Consider the following 21565-nt stretch of genomic DNA (forward strand, 5'->3'; position numbering starts at 1 on the left):
ATTTATTTAATGTGATGACGTCACGCGACCCGGACGTAGAATTTTTGTCGTGACGTAGGGAAGGACCGCAGCACTGAATTTGCAGTGACACGTAAACAATGTAGTTCCCATTCAAACCACAGATTAAAATTATAGTCAATTGTCTATCGATCTAAGGCGTCATTAGGATCACGATAAGACACTACGTTGCCAGGTAATGCCTATTGTTTCCAATATCGGGGGAAATAAGGCTCCATAACGAGGACGCTGCGGAGGGATACACATGTCTGTACTCAAACGGGTAAACAACGAAGCAGGTTGTCGGAAGGTCGCCGCTGTGAGCCTGGCGGAATCACTTTCCCTTTATTTTCTTAGCCTCTTAGTGAACTTAAGATCGGCAGGAGATCGCAGGCGGGATGTTTAGCGATCCAACAGCAGAGGGTTACGGCGGGAGAGGCTATCAGGGTAAGTTGAATCCCTGGGTGTTGTCAGAGTTAACCCGGTTTGGCAAGTGTTTCGCTTGACGTGTCCTGCCCAGATAAACTCAGGTCCTGCAGCTGAGAGTGATTTAGCTACCCTGTTTACCACAGATGCCATACTTGTGAGAATAACAGGTGTCATGTGCGGAGAATACCATAGTGTGTTCCGTATGGTTCGCCATTTGGTGCCGAGGTGTGCGGTACGTGAAGTAACTAGTAAAGGGAGAAGACGCGTTTTTAAAACATGATATTAAAAACATGGCCGGCACTTAAACTCCGCTCCGATCTCTTCACTGCAACCGTTTCCGCTTTAACTTTGGTATCCACAAATTATTACCGTACCTAACATTGTGTTTGCACTGCATTTAAATGCCACGTTCAGGTTTGGAAATGGGCACCTCCCAGAACTGTGGGGAGGGGGGCGTTTACTCTGAATGTGGTCAAGGTAATTTCCCATGGGAACTGACAGGTGTTTAATGTCCTATTTCTTTGCACACTACTTCCGATTGCTACATATGTAACTTAAGAAATGTCCCAAATGCGTGCCATTTATCAGTTACACTGAGCTTTCAATGAAAAAGATACATAAGACAAACTAACAGGTAACAAAACACCTGTGTTATTGACAAAGCATCATTCTTCGCCTCAGTTGAGCTTGACAAAAGAAGAGAAGAAGAAGTTACATAAGAGTTAGCCAACTAAAGCCATTATGTGGGCGTAACGTTAATTGTGTTGCAGGTTACAGATAAATCTGGCAGACTTGGTGCAGGGTGTAACTGTTGTACCTGTGCAAAATATTATCATTGATTAGAGTAAATATGTAGATTAGTAACAATTGTTACGTTCATAACCTGTGTTATGGTGTGAATGATGTACTTGAGCCGAGACAACCCACTTCACACTTCACAACTTGCTAATTTGTATTCAACTGGTATAACCACTTGGCAAAACAAAATAGGGTGTCAACGTCACTGTATCGAAAACAATGTGTATAGAAAGAATCTAGATAGAATGTGCATCACGAAAGTTAGTTGATGCAAACAGGGCATTGTAATTGGCCCGTGACTCTGGTGGGCTTAAATTTCCAAGTTGACAACCACCTGTACTCTCAAAGTTGGCAAATGACACTCCATTCACAGCTAGTGAACCAACACCTCATGTTTTCTGAACAAGTGCAAGGTGTAACTGTATTACAAACACGTTTCACTGAACATTAGCTTAGTTACTGATAATATATTGCATTGTGATATTGCATTGTTGGCTATAGGCTTCATTGTTATGCTGAAGCTATTTCAATAGCCACCACCTTTGGTAGAGTAATTACATTTGCAGCTTTGTGTTGGTTATAGTTTACCACAGAAGAGTTAAACTTTTTGAACAATTTGACTTTGCAAACTTTGACTTGCTGTTTGCTATTTATTACTTTAACTTCTATCACAGCATGAGGTAAACTCCAGCTCTGATTTGTCATACAAAGCTGCAGCATTATCTTAATTGCAAGGTCGATGTACAAACCAACTTAGTAACGGAGACATCTTATTCCTCATAATGAGTGTGGTTAACTTCTGTTTGTCATTCGCTGCATCAAATACTTGTGTTGCACCGCAGCCAACATTCCTTTGTTCATCACAAAGCTGAAGGACAAAAGACCCTTCAGTGATAGGATGTTTGATTAAGTTGAAAGACGTATCAGTGACGCTTGCTTTTAGTAAATTGTCCATGGCTTTATTACCCATTAAAGTAAGGTGCATGATTAATGAACTACTTACAAGTTGAATACGTTGGTATGTGTTTGAGATGATGGAATATGTACCTGGTATATACTAACTTGCTTTTATCTTGATATCCTTCACATTCAAACTCATGCAATCTTAACTTCAATCTGTGAATATCAGTGGACCTGTGGTTAAGACAACCTAGATTGCATTTTACTTATTGATGGCTGTGTGTGAAAGGGTGTCGCTATGCTTTGATAAGGGAGGGACCTGAAAGGTCATGCTGCATTGCAGTATGTGTCAAGGTAATAAAACAATATTGCATGGGGAATACAATTTTTACTTGATAGTTTGCAGGGAAAATTATTTGCCCGGATAAGAATATATGAATTTGCACATCAATTACATGTAGAAAGATACCAATGTTTACTTACAATACTAACTTCTAATGCTGACCAAGGTTGGAAACATGGCAGAAAAACTGGAAAAAGATGTGAGTTTTGTTTTCTAACAGAACCATTTCATGCAACTAACTGTCATAGCAGTTAAATTTGATTTTAAACCTCCTTGGTTATTGGAGCATGTTGTTTAAACCATCTTGAAACAAGCAGTAAGATGTCCTTTTTCTACCTGCACTTATATGGCACCCACCAAAGATTGCTCATAATGTTTTTATTTAATAATAATATTAGATAAGAAATGAGAATGTCACATTGACACTGACCAGAATGTGGTCTGTTTTCTTTTCAGATATTCACCATTCATCTAGCTGCAATAGCTCTTACAGATTGTGCATGACCATGACATTCCTTATGTACTTTTAAATTACAGTTGTCAATGCATAAATGAATGGATTAACTTACATGTCTGTTAGATTTGTAACTTCTATGGCACTCTCCATAGCTGAGTCACTGACAGAAGAAGAAGATGAGACGTCAGGACCATCAGACCATGGCAGTGGAGAGGGTGTGTCTGTGGCGGCCACATCTCTGCTGGGGTTTCTCAGTTCTCCATCAGGAAACTACAGCCCGTCACCTGGGGGGCCATTCTCTGCCTTAACACCCAGCATGTGGCCACAGGACATACTGGCCAAGATAGCTCAGGTAAACTTAAAGTCATAATGGTTTATGGGCTGCCTATAAAACCAGGCTGTTGTCAAAATTTAACCAGTCTAAATATAGCCCTCTACTTTCCAAGTACATTGTAGTTAGCTTACACTAAAATTAGAATGTGGTGTAATATACATGTACTGATATCTTTTCTAAAATGTGGTCTGTCGGGTAAGCCAAGTCTATTGAGAGCATGTCTATATATTCACTTACAAGTACATAATGTTTTGTTATGCAGACCGAAGACTCCGAAGGCCAGCCTGAGTTCAGATATGATGAGTTTGGCTTCCGTGTAGAGGAAGAAGGTGAGAGATTTAAGTCATCTTTACGTTTTTTTTTTAGGTATCTCATTAGTATAAACAAGGAGGTCCAAAAAGTTTGAACCTCCTTGATATAAATAAATCTGATGGGGAAAATCTTCTGGGGCATTGTATCCTGTCTAGCAGTAACAAGTAAACAGGTTGGATAGTCAAAGTACCAGTCAGATTACCAGTACAATGTAGTAGTAATGAATATGTCCTGGCACCACAGATGCTGCAGAGCCCATGTCCAACAAGTTACTGAGCACCCCGCTAACGGAGGACCCCCAGAACAGGCTGAAGTGGCAGGCGTACCTGGAGTTCACACATAACCACGAGGTCGGCGACCTGACATGGGACAAGATCGAGGCCACGCTGCAGAAGTCTGAGAAGCTAAACCAGCTGGTCATGTCAGGCATTCCCCACAGCATGAGGGAACAGGTGAGGTGCTGAGGAGTTGAGTTAAAAGATGAGCAGCCTTTATGGTGGAACACTTCATTGAGATGTCAAGAGGCATGTCCAACCATTCATTCTGTCACTGACACATTATTGTTACAGTAATGGTTCTGTAATATTCTCCCTGTGGCCTAACCCATAACCAATAGAGAATTCGTAGCCAAACAGCTACTCTACTGTGCTTAAATGTAAGTTTTAAAAAATCAGGATTCAACAAAAAAAGCAATAGGATCTTGTCTCATGACTGTCAGTCTTAGCCTTTTGTTTGTCAAGAAAATTTTAGCAGATGACATTGAAATGTATAGAAACTTTGTATATCTTAGCACCAGATGAAGTTGGGAGATGACATTATCAGCTATCAGCTTCTTTCTATGTAGGTACATATATGGTAACAGAACACTGATATTCATTACCACAAGCAGTCAATGATATTCCTGTTGCCATGCAGTACATCTACTGCATAATGAAACAGTACATGTACATTGACACATCAAGGAGATATAACACTGCTTGTATGAGCTATGGATACATGATGTATAGTGTTCAGATACATGTAATTGCTATACCAACATTTTGAGCAGTCTTTTGATTTTTGTTCCTAGAATCAGTCCAGCATAGAATGAATACTAATGTGACTAATTGTCTCATGAGCATTTCAACCTTTAGAAATAAATGAGGGCAGTATAATATAATGAGGCCCATTGTGCTTGTATTTGCTGTTGCCATGCAATTCTTTTACCATTAAGCAACACACCTGGGATACATGGATACATGAAGAGAATGCTAAATATAAAAGCTGTCTAAGAAGCAATTACCGCTTGATCGTTGCTCTTAAATTCTTGAGAGACATTTTCAGCCTTGTTGCCATGTGAGCTACCTTAAACAGGCACGTCATTGCAGGCTTATTATTAAAGCCTGTTGCTCTCATGATCTTTGATTCAGAGATTGATGTATTTTTAGATGTTGATGTTAGTGATTGTCTTTCTAGACATTTTGCTCTTTAAAGTGAGTGAGTGAGTAAGAGTAAAGGCACCAGAGAGTCATATGGCACCAGGTTTTTATGTGCTTCTTGTAAATTTGCATAGAAGTGCTGAAAACAAGGGCTGACCTTCTTGCTACTTTAAATGTCAAGTAATGGGTAGTAAGGATATATCACTGGAAAAGGCTAGAAACTGACGTGAATTCCATTTGAATGACATATTTTCCTAGCAGTCATGTGGAGAATATATATATAGTAATGAGAGGCAGACATGTGTAAAATGTCAAAAGGTGTCCTAATGGGAAATACTTCTTTCTGCAGCTGTGGCTCAGACTGTCTGGAGCTCTGCAGAAGAAAGTGGGAAGTGAGACATCATATAAGGTAATGGCTGTCAAAGATTTAATTTGTTGTTTGGCCTTTTTTAGGAAATCAAGTGTGAAGACACTGCTTTACTTTATGATTAGAACCTGGTCATATAACTCATTTTTACTGTACAATTAAACTTCTTGGTGCTTTTTTTGTTTCAGGACATCGTAAAGGCTAGTTCAGATGACAACTCCCTGACAGCCAAGCAGATAGAGAAGGTAAACTGTTATGCCTTGTCATGTCTTTGATATTGTAAAGTAAACTTTGTATTGTAAAGTTTTCAATTCAAAATAGACCAAAAGTTTTGAAATGGGGCTTTTAACAATATTGAATCTCATCTACATACAATGTAATTAGAATGATGGTATCTTGTCTGTACCCCCTAGGACCTCCTGAGGACCATGCCAAGTAACGCCTGCTTCTCAGACAAGGGCAGTACAGGCATCCCCCGGCTGAGGAGGATACTGCGGGGCCTGGCCTGGCTGTACCCTGACATCGGCTACTGCCAGGGCACTGGCATGGTATGGAATCAGCTACCTGTCCATGGCTTTACTAACAGGAATTACAGGCTTACTTCAGGAATTACAGAATTACTTATTACAGGCTTACTTCTTTATCTTTATGACAGCTATACGGTTATGTGTACTCATAAATGATAAGCAAACATTGATTTTTGTTTGAAAGGTGTTTTTTTAATTGTAAGTCGGCCAGCCCCTTGCTATGGGCTCATGAAAGACTTCTCCACAATCCCTGTAGATTGCTGCATGTCTGCTGCTGTTTATGGAGGAGGAGGAAGCATTCTGGATGATGTGTGCGATTGTGGAGGACCTGGTTCCTGCATCCTACTTCTCTTCATCCCTCATCGGTGTACAGGTAACCAGCATTCTTGACATGTCATTCAAAGACTGGAATCCTTGGACTTAAAGACCAAATTTTTCTTGCCTTCCTTAAAAAATTTTTGCCAGCTCAACATCTAAGAAGCTCCCTCAGGTATTGGAGTATTAACCCATCAATGTACCACTTGTTGTTACAGGCAGACCAACGTGTACTGAGACAGCTGATTGTAAGCTACCTGCCTAAGCTGGATGGAGTGTTGAAGGAACATGACATAGGTGAGTGGTCCATCTCTTCACAAAATGTGAACTGTTCATAATGAAATGGCCTTTCTTTGTTATATAGATTTACACATGTCTCTAACCGTTATGTTTCCTCCCATATGCTACAGAGCTGTCCCTGATCACGCTCCACTGGTTCCTGACAGCCTTTGCCAGCGTGGTGCACATCAAGCTCTTGTTGCGCCTCTGGGATCTCTTCTTCTACGAGGGCTCCATCATTCTCTTCAAGATCACCCTGGGCATGCTGAAAATGAAGGCTAGTGAACTCTTGGTCTGCTCTCCATGTTAAAGTTTTGGTAACTAGATGATGATGAGATTACAGCTACATGTATGGAAACAGTCTTTCATGGAAAATATTGTTTTCTCCTTATATCAGAACGTTTTCAATACACACCAACATGAGCATGACAGATTGCTGACAGTCTTGTCATGATCCATATCACTCTGACCCTTCCCTGCCCTTCCCACCTGCAGGAAGAGGAGCTGTGTGAGCTGGAGAACTCAGCAGCCATCTTCAACGCCTTGTCAGACATTCCAGGGGACATACAGGATGTCGATGAACTCATAGAGGTACTGAAGGAACATACTGTGTATTGATGACTGTCTGTGTGGAGATTGTTTGTTGTGAGTTGAGACACATAGACCTAATGCATTTTGTAGTTAAACATTTTGTAGTGAAAGACTGAAACATTTGGAGATGAAATATTGTTGACAGTTGTGTTTTTACTTTTATAGTCATCAAACCATTGAAATTGGTTCAGCTTTATGGTTTAGAAGATTAGAGATTATTTTTTTCTTATTTCATAAGATTTCAATACAGGTGCAGGTATTTGTTGTTATCCATGGAGCTGCTAATTAACAGGTTGTCATACTTGTCTTCCTGCCCAGATGGCCATGCAGACGTCAGGCTCCCTGACTGATGTGGTGTTGGAGGCTCACAGGAGGAAACACCTGGCTTACCTCATGGCAGACCAGGGACAGATCATAAACCCTGACACTACGGCCACCAACCTGCCCAAACAGGTCAGAGGATAATGTTCTCTTACGCACAAGGAAACTGCATGATATGCCTGGTGTAAGAATTATCCTATTTTGTAAAGATATCCTATCAATTCCTTCAAGGACTAAACATTAGATGGATCTTAATAAAAGCATTTTGAATGGAGTGTTCAGTGTGATATCTGTTGTTTCTAATCCATTACTGTGCCAGAGAGGCACACATTATGATGTTAGATAAATCATGGTTTGACTTGTGTTGTTTCATCTTACAGCAACTTGTGAAAAGAAGACTTTCCAGAAGTAGATCTTTCATTGGGTCATTACTATTTGGTAAGTATGCCACAAATCCCTGTTTCTTATTGTTGTTTAATCTTTCATATTTCCAGGAGACAGGTCTTGTGTAGATTTTCAAATTTTGTAATCTTTCCTGGATGAAATATAGATTTGGAAAAACTTTCTAATTAAAAAAGGGTATTAAACAAATACAACATTATCAAGGTCTGAGAAATCTGTCCACTCTCCTGCAGGTGAAGAGGAGCAGTCCGAGGTGGTGAAGGCCAAAAACATCAAACAAACAGGTAGAACTTCTTTCCTTACAGATGGCAGAATTAACATCTGAAAGAGATTAACACAGCCAGCAATATGTTGCACATCAGTGTGGGGACATGATGTAATCATAAATGATTATCTTTCAGGTTCATTTCCTAGAATTTGATTCAATATATAAATGTTGATTACCTGAAATTTCCTTGTGAAAGTCATATGTCAAATAGACTTCATACATTCTATCAGTAATGAATGAATGGAGTACCATACATGACATTTTGATATCTTACATTTTTTAAATTCATATTTTATCATAATTTTTGCAGAGATGGTGTCCAACCTGAGAGAAGCTATCCTGCAGATAGCTAAGCACTTCCAGTCTGTGGATCCAAAGAACTGCAATTTAGTGAGTATTTGGCACAGTCAGTTGCAGTTATGTATGGATTTGATGCAAACATCAAGATGGTAAACTATTTCTTTTCTTGAATCTGTGGTATAGTTGACTCAGAAAGAAATCTTTTTGTTATCGGTCCCAGAACCCAGATATTAAAGACTGTATTAGAACATCCTTGTTTTTGTCTATTTTCAAAATGTTTCAAACATCTGTCAGTAGAAGCATGAATAATTTTGTACTTTTACAACAACAATTTAAGTTTTTTCTATTCTTGCTACGTATCCAAAGCAGGGATACTTTTGAGTTGATGTATACATCATAATACATGTAACTGTTACCAGGACCTGCAGGCAGACTACTCGCTGGAGAGCCACAAACAGGACCACGAGAACTTTGTCAACGTGTCCAGGAACAGGAGGAGACGGGCCAAGGCCCTGCTGGACTTCGAGAGGCACGATGATGATGAGTTAGGCTTCAGGAAAAATGACATCATCACAGTGAGTTGGGGAATGGTTTCACTGTTCTACATGACAGCGTTGTTTGCTAACATAGTTTTGTTGACTTCCCATCCTATAATTTGGGCCAAAATTGATACCAGTGAATACGAGTTAAGGACCCCATTGTTTCTTCTGCAGATTATCTCTCAGAAGGATGAGCACTGTTGGGTTGGAGAGCTAAATGGCCTGAGAGGTAAGTCACTTTCAGAGCTCATAACTAACACTTATCAAACCTGCAGGTGCAATACTGAAATAAGTCACATAGGGGCGCTTATAAGTCATGATGTTTTGAACCTGTATGCTAACAAGTGTCTGTATTGATGACAGGGTGGTTCCCAGCCAAGTTTGTGGAGCTTCTCGATGAAAGAAGTAAACTTGTAAGTCATCATTTTATTATTCTGACATTTGTAGCCCTGACTAAAGTAGAATCTGATTATAACTTTATGATTTGGTATGTAATGTGACGTTTCTGATAGGTGTAAATAGCTAAGAGGGATACAAGAATTATAGATGAACATGATATTTCATACAAGCCAGACAGCAGGTTTACTATAGATGTACCTATTTTCAAACTTAAACTTCTTCTAGTTTCTTTGGTTACTTGCCAAACTCATTCTCTTTGGAGTCCTCAACAAATGCCCAGGTATTAGTGGCTTTTCTAGCATTCAGTGTAGTAGAGCATTTGTTCTCCACAGCTGTTTCTTTGAAAACATTTCTGTGAGAACTGTTAATCTCTTTCGAAATTCCATTGACAAGCTATTTGCAAACTGAAAACCTACCAGACATTAGTTGTCAAGTTTCAGTTAAGATCATGTAGATACATATCATTAAAGAAAATTTGCTCATGTAAGTCTCACTTTCACAGTACACAACAGCTGGGGACGACCAAGTCACCGAGGCAATCACAGACCTGGTCAGAGGAACGTGAGTTGACAGTTTTTAACAATTTCTCTTCTGGGCATTCAGTCAAGTTTGACAATGTCCCACTCTCTTGTAGAGTAACTCGGGAATCCATTGCCTCTAAGAGACTGTGATGTTGTGAAAAGCCTTGTTTTTATAAAGGTAGCTGCTCTTCACATTTGGCATTCCTGCACAGAATGAGGTGTTTTTGTTGTTCAGCTCTCAAGGAAACACAAATCAGCTGGCATTTTCCACATTTTTGTCCCAGAGAAGGGATGGGTTTTCCAGAGCCAACAGGACTGTTTACCCATACTTAGATAATGGTCCATGGTAAATACCATGTTTAGGTAGCTTAGGTCAAACCAGGATGGTGTAATGAGGTGCTCCGCCCATGGGATTCTCTTATCTACCAGACCAAACTTCAGCATGTCTGTCCCTAATCCACTAAAATCCTGCTGAGGAGAAGCAAGGCCATCAAATTAAGTGTCAGAATTTCTTCCTTCAGGAGAGAGAATTCCTGATAATCATTTGAAAACACCAAGCCTTTCACAAGAGAGGACACATTAGGGGTCTTGTTTTTGGAGGGGTTATGGTCCTTTCAGTACCAAAAATTAAAGTATTATAGTATAAAGGTGAAAGTAATTACAACAGGAAGTAGACAGTCTTTTGTAAAGTTCATTTACCCCAATCTGCATCCCAAGATACTGGTATGACAGTGTAATATGTTGAGGACACCTTTTATTAAGACATTATATTCAATCTACCTGTTAACAGGAAATCCATATAGAGTATTTAAGTTGTTCTTTATTTAAACATTTCTTCAATGAAACAAAGATACAGAGAGTATGAAAAGACCCCCATACAGACAAGGAAAATGAATAGATATACATACCCAAGATTAAGAGATGAAGTTGTCTTTTATGGCAAGGTCACTAACCTTTCCAAAGTAGGGTGTTGCTTGCTAGTAAAATATGAGATGATGCAAGGCATCCCAAGTATGTATGGCATTGCAGTCAACCTATCATCAGCACTGCTGTACATGTTTATTACTGACTCAGGTATCCCTCCAAACAAGCCCAACAGAGCTACTTTGGAACCTGATTCTGTCTGGATAGTATTCACTCAACAAGACTTAAGGAGAAAGATGTAGTACTTTTGTAAGGATATCTTCAGTAAACAGTGGTGTGCTGACAGTTCTGATTTGACCCTGAACTGTCGCAGATACATGTCTGTCTTGTCTATCTTGTTCCCAGGCATCTCTACTCTGTGAGTGCTGTTAGTGTTAGCAAAGGGGAATGTGCTCAGGATTTTACCAACCTTTGTTGAAGTTTGATAGATTGTTCAAGCAGAGTTCAGTAAAAGTCTGTCAAATACCATATTACATGTACTGTATATCACTGGAAACAGCCAGGTCATTACAAAGGAAATCAGTGCCCACTCCAGTGACTCTACTGTACTGCCTGTATGATTCAAAATGTGTGAATGTATAAAAAAGTCCAAAATGTCTGAACCAATGACCCTTAAAACGTTCACACCAGTCCCCACTGATTTTCTATTGTGTAGCAAGAGTTATTAGACCTTCTAATAGGTTAACAGGTTGTTTCAAATGAAAGGAAATGTGCTGGGGATTAGTAGAGATTTGGTTACACGATTGTATAGTCTAAAAACTTCTCTGGATACAAAGGCAAATATTGTCCCAATGCTATTCATTTCTGCATTTCAAAATCAAGTATTGTGTTTGCCTGAACTTTCTAAGGTTTCAATCCAGTTTATAAATATACCTTCACTCTGTGGCCGTTGACAGGCTAAGGTGTAACCTGTCATCTCAGTATGGCAGGGTGACATACAATCTGTCAACCCGGACTTGTCTGCACTTTTGTATGGCTGTCATTGTCTGCCAGCCCCCATTCTTGCCAGCCACTATGACATGACTGCTCAGGAATGTGATTTTGATATGGTATTCAGTAAGTCAATGAGAGGAGAATGGGGGAGGGTGCCTGTACAGGCCATGTTTGGTTTCCCCTGACAGACCTGTCACTTACAGACAAGCTCTGGTGCCACCTCAAGGTTAAGACTGTGGCTCCAGAGGTTATGGACCTTGTTCTCAGGCCTTCTGGGTTCTTTATCAAAATTGAATGTTCATTCTAGAGTTCAAAGCTGCTCATTGCTGAGGGTGGAAAACCCCTTTTTGGGAACAAGAAAAATTCTAGAAGTAGTAAGTCCCCGCAGTGTTTCAGATCTTAGATCCTGTCACTTTGATCCTATATCTTCACAGTTTTAACCATTGTTACCTACACAGCTATTGTGCACCAATGAACATGATAGTTGACAATTTCTGTATCTGTATAGCCAATGTAATCACCCCTCGGTATAACACACCGGCTTCTCTTTACATTACCACAGTGACAGTTGATTGTCAGCAATGTAGTTAGTGGCGTGACTTCTCAACACCACACCCCATCTTTCTCCCATGCCACTCTCACTTACATGTTCCACTTAGAGCACTTGTAGATGTATTTCCATTTGCCCTAGTCTAGACAATGACACTTGACCCTCTTAAGATCATTATCTCACCTGAGATAAGGGTGCAGGTGTGCCTTGCTGTTATGTAAGGCAGTGGTCTTGAACTACCAGTACCCTCAGTGTGCCTTGTTTTTGTGTAGTGCTGTAGTTTAAATCTGACTGGCCACAGAACATTTAAGTAGAATTGACTGAAAGAAGAGGTAGTTAGAATTGCATCAAATTAAAAGTGATGAGATGAGACAGACTGACTGAGATGTTTTTAATTGAATAACCCTGAGAAATAACTTTGATCTGAAATGTCAATGCTCCTTTGCTTCCTGGAAATACTACCTGATGGAGTGCCATTTTCCCTTTATACAAGATCATCCCACTGTCTTTCTTTAATACTGAGTAGTTGTTCGTCTGTTAGTCCATTTCCTTCTACCTCTCCCACACTACCCTTTTGTTTTAAGTGTAATGAGTTATTATACGTGATGTCACCAGAGGAGAAGTGTACTTAGTAGTAGTGACAGGCTGTGCCGTGATGTATGTGGCACCTGCTGGGCACCAGGGTGGACGTGGTTCTATATGACCTTCTGTCTAACCTTCACTACCTGGGATGATAAAGTTGACTTGTGCTTGTCAATATGGGTGACACTTTTTAAATTGTTAAAGATCAGTCCTGGGCCTTTGCCAGTATCTTTGATTTACCTAGTGCTAGAAGCTAGATGAAAGGGGACGCATATTTGCTGCCAATAGATTAATGTTAAAGTCACTTGTATACCCTTTTCCTATCCTTACTTATTCTACCAATGTTCAATCGAAAAATCACATTAAGGGTAGATATTTTGAACATTGTGTGATCATTGTCCCTGCAGGCTGTGTCCAGCGTTGAAGATGATATTTGACCACGGTTTGCGGCAGCCGTCCATCCTGGGGAGAACCTGCCACCCCTGGTTATTCATCGAGGAGGTATGTCAGTCTTTTCTTCTGACCTGCACATTAGTGGAATATTTTCGTTTCAAAATGTCAGCTCCTGCATTGTACCCCTGAGTATCTTTCATCAGCATCTGAAACAAAACAAGCTATTGCTTGTGACAACCCTACTGTGAGGAAGTGGGAGGATCAACATTATGTTTTGTGACATTTCAGTGTTTATATAATTCAGGACCCAGAACAGAAGGCAGGTATTGCTGTCAGCAAGTTAGGCTGTGCTATACAACCTGCTGAGTGAAGCTTTTGACGCTGTTTAACACAGCATCTCTCTTTGACATGGACTGTTGGGAAGGTATTCATGGCAGGTTTAGTGCTCACATCCATGCATACCTCACTCTACAGTCAAAGAGATGGGAGTGGTGAAAACTGGAGATGGAAAGAAGGAGAAAAGAGATGGAAAGAAGCAAATGAAAATCAAAGAAAAATCAATAGCAAAGAAGAATAAAACAATAAGGAATGAAAAAGAATATTTTTAAAGCAAATCGCAAAGGCTCCACACTACATGATTTGACGAGAATGTTTCCTGAATGTGAAGTGGCCAGACCCATTGTTACTGCAGGTGCGGCCGGGGTAGGAGTAGAATAGCACTGTGGGGAGTGGGGCGGTCAATACAAATACACTGCCCAGGGGGTTGTCAGCAACTACAGAAAAATGTCCAAGTTTGTCAACAAGACCAAAAGGAGTAGGCACTACACTGCTGTGAGACGGAAGTCCTGAGGTTGCACCTGGATATTGGTGTCACTGTGAGAAGGACAAATGAATATATGGCATGAGTCAAGAACATGTTCTGTTCTAGATATCCTGGTGAACTCTACTTTAGTATAGGAGAACGTGTTTTAAATGCATGGGTCATGCAGGTGAAACATGGTAACAGAGTCAGATTGAATGGTTGAATGATATGCTTCAGATAAGTGTATTTCTTAGCAGTTTGATGGGGGATGTGTCTTTCTGACAATATGTAGCATAATGTCCAAACTGTAATGCTTAAAATGCAATTATCATCAGCATCATAAAAATTTTAGTTGACTGTTGACTACCATATTGTCAGAACTAAATGTGGTATGAAGCCAGGTTTTGCAAATGGAGAAAGACCTTGGATAGGCCCTTCATCTATTTGAAGAATCAGGATCTCCCCTTCTTAAAGTATGCTCTAATCCTTGGAGAATGTTGACAACTCCGTACAAACAAACCGCACGGCAACAGGTCTCCACAACTGTCACTCCCTTCCAGCCTCTGCCACTTAAGAAGTATATCTGCACCTCCCTGCCTAACAAAGCTGCCCTGTCAGCCTGGCTCCCTCCTGTCAGTCATACCTATTAACCTGCTCTCAACCTGTCCTCACCTGGCTTGTTTGCACCATCCATGTGGAACTGAGCTGGCTCCAAGCATAAGCACTCATGTTTGAAGAATCAATTTATGCCCAAAAGGGGCAGTTTTGTGTGTGTGTTTTGGTTTAGCCTTTCCACCTAGCATAAGCCTTCCTTTTGTGCTGGCTTTTTGCATAGGTGAGACCTCAGGCACTAAGTCAACAGGTGAGGAGACTTGCTCAAGAATGATGGACAGGTCAATTCATAAATTATACAGATGTGCCAGTGGTGAATTCATCACTCAGCACTGTGAAGTCCCAAATATTTATTGAAAACATCACATGTACACATGTAATACCACTTGCCTTAACTGTTGATAGACAAGATATGTAAGCTCAGGTGGTGGTCTTCATAAAGTGTCTTCTGATTGACATACTGTAGCTGTAGATTTGAGAGCGAATAACCTTTTCTTTCAATTTCTTTATATGCGCTTTTTTAACTGCAAAATGGAAATACCAGTATCAAATACACAGACATGTACATTGTATAGCTGTTTGTTCTCATTACTGCTGGTTACTGCAAACAAGTGGCTTTCTCTTCAGTCTTCTCACAGAATTTTGTGAGAAGGTACAGCTCAATGGAAACTGCAATGTTGTACATGTTCCATTTGCTTCTGGATTAGTCAGTACATAAGTTAAGAAGATGAATCATGAAAACAGGCAGATTACATCACCTGGTACAATTAATAAATGACAAGAAAACTACACAATTAATAAATGACAAGAAAACTACAGAGACATTGGTCAACAAACCTTGGAAGGTATCAGTGTAGAACATCTTGTTACAGTTGGTACTGATAAACAAATTAAAACATTTCACCCCCAAAGCACATTTTCATTAAGCTGAAACGGTTTGACACTATACAGCTCAGTAAGTCTTTATCTATGGTAGGACCTTTGGAGGACACAGACAAGTTATAAAGTATCCTCATTGTTCCCTGCAGGCTGCTCAGAGAGAAGTGGAGAAGGACTTTGACTCAGTGTACTCCAGACTGGTGCTGTGTAAAACATACAGGTGAGAGACAGAACCCATCACAGCACAGACACTGCTGGCACTGTGTACCTTTGTATCCCATTCAGGGAAGATTGTCTGTGGTAACAAATCCCCACTTGAAACAACAGAAAGTTTACTTCCTAACAAATAATACCCAGAGGTAATTGTTTTCGGTGTTTGTGAGTGTATGTGTGTGTGTGTGTGTGTATGTGTTGTGTGTCCAAAGGTATTTGAATGCAGTAGACTAGCAGGAACAGAGTCATCGATTTTGTACCTACAGATTGAGAAGAAGCTCCACCCAGTCTGTTTCTGCAGTTAGCGCTTGACACATGAAGTTAGGTTTGCACCCTTCCAGTCTCTCGGCCTATGAGGTTTCTGTCCTAGACCCACTGTTGTTTGCCGAACCTTCTCTTTGGTTGTGCCAATAAATTTTCAAAAATACTAGATACTTCCTGGAGGTTTGAAATCTCCAGTTTCCTGTTGTTGTTTCAGTTCCTTGTGATAAAGTATTAACCAACACAAAACATTATCACATTATCTTGTGTAACAGTTACCATGGAAATAGATAGACAAACAGGAAGGTCGGAGCATAACAAACTTAGTTGCTAGGATACATCTCAGCAACAAACGAACTGACAAGGACAGTTTCTTGTTTGCTGTTAGCTGTGACATTTTGTTTATGTGCCTATCTCCTGTTTGACAGTTGTACACCTTGTCTGGTATTTGAGCTGTTAAAATGTTATTGGTGATTGATACTGTCCCTATGCAGATAGTGGAAATATCATATTATATGAATAATGAAAACATGTTGATAGAAGGCAAGTACATGTATCATACAGAAACTGAAAATATTATCTTTACAGACTCAGTTTAAGATCTCATTGGTACTGGGTTTTGAAACAGGTATTTGTCTGAGATAAAGACTGAGCCAGTTAGCATTGCATCAGATTCTGTAATACTAGTTGAGAACATATGTGTATGTCACATATAACATTTCTAGAACGGAAGTTGAAAGTTTAGTCAACATTACCGACACGGTCCGACAACGTACCTAAATCCCAGCTCCGTGCCGAGATTGGCCTCCCACTGAGACCCAAAGCCATTTTAGTGACAAAAGATCTGTTTCAGCTTCAACAGTATGATTCCAAGGAGAATTTTTTATTCCCTACCACTACAAACACAGTGACTGTGTGGGACATTACGTCACTGCTCCTGCTGGTATGGTCTTGTGACTGTATTAGTCTAATTCTTCTGTGGACTGAAAACAATATGAAGCAACAAAACATTCCTACTCAGTGACAACAATTTTTTCACCAATTAAAAATCTGTCATGTTTGGTCGAAAGAGTTGGGTATGAATTTTTTTTCTAATTTTGGTTGAAAATTTGCAGCCTAACATTTATTAATTGGAATTTATCTCAGGAATGTTGTATTTGCAACTGTGGTCCTCTTCAGCGCTAAATATAGAAGGCTCCTTTCAGTGGAGTAGTTGGTCTGCCATCAAGTTGATGAAATGGTCCATTGCTCCTCCATCCTCAGCTGCCTCAGAGCAAGTCAACCGTCAACACCTGCCCTGTAAGCTGTCAATCAGCTGTCAGCAGGCAGGGTGGTTACACTTCACGGGAGGCTGACTCCTGCTGAACCTGCTATGCCCTTGCCAACCTGAAGTGTGCTTCACTAATGCCACTTTGAAAGGGGGGTTTCTACATTGTACCACCCTGGGTCACCAATGTGCCTGTCTCTTCTTTTCAAGACATGGTGAGTCACCATGTCTTGAAAAGAAGAGACAGGCACAGAGAAATTAGCAAGTGCTAATGAGAGTCAATCAATCACACAGAAAAGAATAGCTTTCTTTTGGTGTCTTGTGGATATAGTGATCATGTTCCTGTACATGTATGTGCATACACATATAGAGCTACGTAGAAAGAATGTCTTTAATCTTCAGTATTCGTGTAGACAACCTGTCTTTGGACCATGTCCCTCTTCCTCCTGTGTACATAGATAGCAACCCTAGAGGATGTGGCTAACCTTAACTAATACCAGGATGTCTATAATGTCAGTTGCTGACAACAAAGCCAACTAAAGCCAACTTGGGATTTCCTGTGCCTTCTCCAGGACATCTGAGTTGTCAGTAGTTATGTTGGATGAGACATTGTTGTAGGAACAGTGGCAAATCTTGTGTTCACCAGGGTGTGAACCCACCTTAAAAGTCAGCAACCTGACCCTGTTGATATTGCATGCCACAGAGACTTATCAACACTGTGGGAAAATAGTAGAGGTGACTTTCCTAATCATGTTGGCAGGAAACAATCTTAAACTGTGTGGGAAACAAGGGGGCAGAACATATGGGCGGAATGTACAAGCTATGTGTTCATCTAAGTTATCCTGGCAACTTCCAACAATAACACTACAATGTAGTTTGCCAATTTTGATAACTAGAAGAAACATTAAAACACTCATTATTCCCAGCTAGGTTTCCAAGTGATTTCTTAGTGATTAGCTAATGTGCCAGGTATTCTACACCACAATGGCATTACCACCAGGCATTACCAAATCATAGTAAATCTTTAACTTTTCCACCCACTTCCTGTGAGCCTGGGAAGGCAGCTCATTGTGGAACATGTTGTAAATGTCAGATTTTATCCTCCTCTGATTGTGTTGTTCTGTGGTTTCCTGTCTCCCATATGAGGGTGACGACATGTCTGTCCCACCACCTACAGGTGCTCTAGATTCTCATGGCTCCACAAACTTTACAAACATGTTAATTACTGCAACAAAATGTTCTGTCAGAACTAAAAAACACAACACACAAATTTTGCAAGATTTGCTGTCAACCCACTCTATACAACATATTTACCAGTTATGTACATGTAAATGTCCATGTATGTGCTGATCTTCCTTTAGCCTCAGACTCAAGCAATACAGAATGCAGTGTTGCCTTAGGTGGTGGTTGTCATGATGATTATACATTGTGATCCCTTCTCTTAATCCTTTTTTGTCTAGTTTGTGGCACAACAAAATAGAACAGAAACAAACTGATAATCTTGAAAATTCCTCTGATTATATATTGTTCCAAAGTAACTTTAACAGAACCCTTCTCATGTTTTGAGTCTCTGACACTTCTTAGTACAAAGTTTGGGTTTTGCACATGTACATTTATCTCAAATCAGACCCTACTACTTACCTGACCAGACATTTTGGGTATCAACATGTACAAAAAAAATATACAATACTCTGAAGAACAGCACACTAATTACACCAGAAAGTGCCCAAAGTATAGTTTGTTATGATAAAAGAGCACTCCCTAAACCACAACATCTGCAAGCGTGCCTTGTACCGGTGGTGAAAGACTGTAAGCAGACACTTGTTGTTGCTGGTCTTGGGTATCTATTGCTGTGTTTCTCCTCTCTCTGTTTTGTCTCTGTTATGAAAAGACACAGGCCATGTGTGAAAAAGGCTTGCCTGGATAAGAATAAGTTGACAACAAAATGTGTCAGTTAAATATAAAAGTAAGTACACATTACTAATAGGAAAATGATTGCCATATCTGTTTTTTCCATATTTTGCATGGATGCATTTATATATTAAGTAATACACCAGGTCTTCTGAGAAACTAAGACAGGTGCAGCAGGTCTTCTTCCCAGAAACTAAACATTCCCCTCCTACTGTCTGGCCATGTGGCATCTTCCTTTGTTTTGATATCAGTGCTGAAGCCATTGTTATCATTCCACAGAGAGATACCTTAATCCAAACATCTGACTCGTCCCTCTGTTTTGTTATAGAAGGATTTTCGTCCCTTCACTTTGCTGGATTTATCCATGTCCTTGCTTTTCCTATCTGTTGGATGCAGTTAGTCACTGATACCAACTTTGTCCACTAGTCATTCTAAGTGATGTCCACATAGCAGAAGTCTATGATTATATACACCACACATTGTTTGATTAAAGTTTTTGATGGATAAGGAAATCTGGGCAAATCTCATGAATCCCCATAGACTAAGCTAATCTTGCTCAAAAGCAAATACGAAATGAATTAAGATTTTCTTTGTCAAACCATTCAGACCCATCCTGCAATGGTACACTATGCTGACAGGAATTACTGTTAAAACTTCTGGCTGATATTTGTAATCCAAATCTGGTGTTATGAAACTCTGTTACAAGGCCAGGGTGTCTGTTTGACATACAGCTGCCCATCCCCACATTGCAATGATTCCTCAGGTTTAGGTGCCCATCATCAAGTGAAGGAAAATAAATGGTACTTAGGTGAAGTGGAGGATTCCAGACATAGTGTTCCAGATGTGATGTGGGGCAGGACATTCCTTGGCCCTGCAGATGGGACATGCACATGTGGCAAGTGTTCTTACCAGGCCAATAAACATGGTGAAACCAACAGAAGTGGGTCACATATTACAATTAATGACACCCAAAACATAAATATCATAGATAACTGTTCTAAGTATACAATCTGTTAAGCTGAAACCTGTAATAAAACCTTAATATGATATCAAGAATGTTTCATCTTTTCTAAGTAGTGTATGATTTTTGGTCCTGCAGGTTGGATGAAGATGGTAAGGTGTTGACTCCAGAGGAGCTTCTCTACAGGGTAAGTCCTTGACCCCTTGACGAATGTGCCTTGTTTTTGTCCACCTGCTTGCACCTGTGTACATTGGTCCCTACATGTAGTTTGATTGGTCTAGCACCTCCTGTCGAAAGATGCATGTATTAAAGAAAATTTGTCTGCGCATATGAATATTAACTCCTTTTGTAGGTCAGGCCATCACTTTTGCCTTGTCTGACTTGCTTTAGTACATCTATAAAGTATAGATATCAGTAAAGTTTAGAGAAGTGTTCAGAATTTTATGACCTACTCTGTAATACAATGTGTACATGTACATCTCTATTGCAGGCCGTGCAGTCTGTGAATATGACCCATGACACAGCTCATGCCTGTATGGACGTGAAGGTATCCTCTCTGTGCCAGCCCTCTGTCTACCTCCCAAATACATACCAACCAGAAAACAACACATTAACAGTAACATCATTGGCATCAACTTACGTTCCATATAACAATGCCTTCATCATGCCTTACCAAAGGCATATATAAATGTTATATTATTGGCTAGAGATATCAAAGCACCCGCCATCCTGTAACACAGTAAAATTTACAGTAGTTGTCTTGGCTGCTTGTTTGTCTGAGTTGTAGTGTAGTTTCTAACTGAGTGCACCATTGATGACATGTTGAATGTTTCTCCCCACTGACCACATCATGTCATGTCTTGTCCTGCCTCACCAGTTTAGATCATGGATCTGCTATGGACTAAAGTAAGTAGACATAGAATTAGACTTAATGCTTCTGATATATGTGAAGCTTGCATGATTTGTTTTCAGAGTCTAACTATTGGGAAACCAAATACCATAGAATGATCAGCAGATCTAGGTTTGAATTTCTGCAAATGAAATGCAAATGTCATCCTCACTATTATACTAGCACTACCAGTAGATGTTTATACAATAGTGTTTGATTTACCTATTGATTAAAGCCCTGTGTATATACATTGTATCTTCCAATTTCAGAATGTAAATACATGTAACTCATCTCACATGATATCAATGCAGTGCAATTAATCTATGTCAATGTTCTTATGCTCAACATTGTGCTGCCAGCAAATCCCCAGTGTCTGTAGCCTTAGTATAATTAATCCCTGACTTATGCCAAGTCTATGATGAAAGAGTAATTTCTGCCAGGTAAGGTTAAATTCTCCTGCCAGGAGACTTATAAAGATAAGCCTCTTCAAGTTTTGACCTTTTGGTAATGATATGTTTGTTTGTGCCTGGCAGTGAGCAGGTGCTGCACCTGTGGCTGGAGGCGCTGTGCT

At 40.0% G+C, this 21565-nt stretch overlaps 1 protein-coding gene across 5 annotated transcripts in view; it reads left to right on the forward strand.

Annotated features, from left to right (window-relative positions):
- LOC109484823 (small G protein signaling modulator 3 homolog) overlaps nt 1–21565 on the forward strand; it is a 54838-nt gene that overhangs the window by 20540 nt on the left and 12733 nt on the right. For 3 of the 5 annotated variants that reach the window (XM_019788189.1, XM_019788196.1, XM_019788200.1), the window contains exons 1-25: nt 266–444; nt 3077–3276; nt 3521–3587; nt 3814–4022; nt 5338–5397; nt 5544–5600; nt 5769–5903; nt 6139–6255; nt 6416–6494; nt 6608–6753; nt 6972–7067; nt 7386–7520; nt 7769–7826; nt 8024–8074; nt 8369–8448; nt 8778–8933; nt 9072–9126; nt 9261–9310; nt 9799–9857; nt 13214–13307; nt 15642–15712; nt 20244–20292; nt 20596–20652; nt 20983–21011; nt 21528–21555. In XM_019788189.1, the coding sequence (XP_019643748.1) occupies nt 396–444; nt 3077–3276; nt 3521–3587; nt 3814–4022; nt 5338–5397; nt 5544–5600; nt 5769–5903; nt 6139–6255; nt 6416–6494; nt 6608–6753; nt 6972–7067; nt 7386–7520; nt 7769–7826; nt 8024–8074; nt 8369–8448; nt 8778–8933; nt 9072–9126; nt 9261–9310; nt 9799–9857; nt 13214–13307; nt 15642–15712; nt 20244–20292; nt 20596–20652; nt 20983–21011; nt 21528–21555 (2187 nt within the window). In that variant the 5' untranslated portion in view covers nt 266–395. Of the gene's footprint in view, nt 1–264; nt 445–3076; nt 3277–3520; nt 3588–3813; nt 4023–5337; nt 5398–5543; nt 5601–5768; nt 5904–6138; nt 6256–6415; nt 6495–6607; nt 6754–6971; nt 7068–7385; nt 7521–7768; nt 7827–8023; nt 8075–8368; nt 8449–8777; nt 8934–9071; nt 9127–9260; nt 9311–9798; nt 9858–13213; nt 13308–15641; nt 15713–20243; nt 20293–20595; nt 20653–20982; nt 21012–21527; nt 21556–21565 lie in introns of those variants that run through there. The other 2 variants (XR_002141092.1, XR_002141093.1) reach the window with 2 other exon arrangements.

The sequence above is a fragment of the Branchiostoma belcheri genome, unplaced genomic scaffold (assembly GCF_001625305.1).
Source record: "Branchiostoma belcheri isolate BF01 breed outbred unplaced genomic scaffold, Haploidv18h27 scaffold11, whole genome shotgun sequence".
NCBI classification, from domain to species: domain Eukaryota; kingdom Metazoa; phylum Chordata; class Leptocardii; order Amphioxiformes; family Branchiostomatidae; genus Branchiostoma; species Branchiostoma belcheri.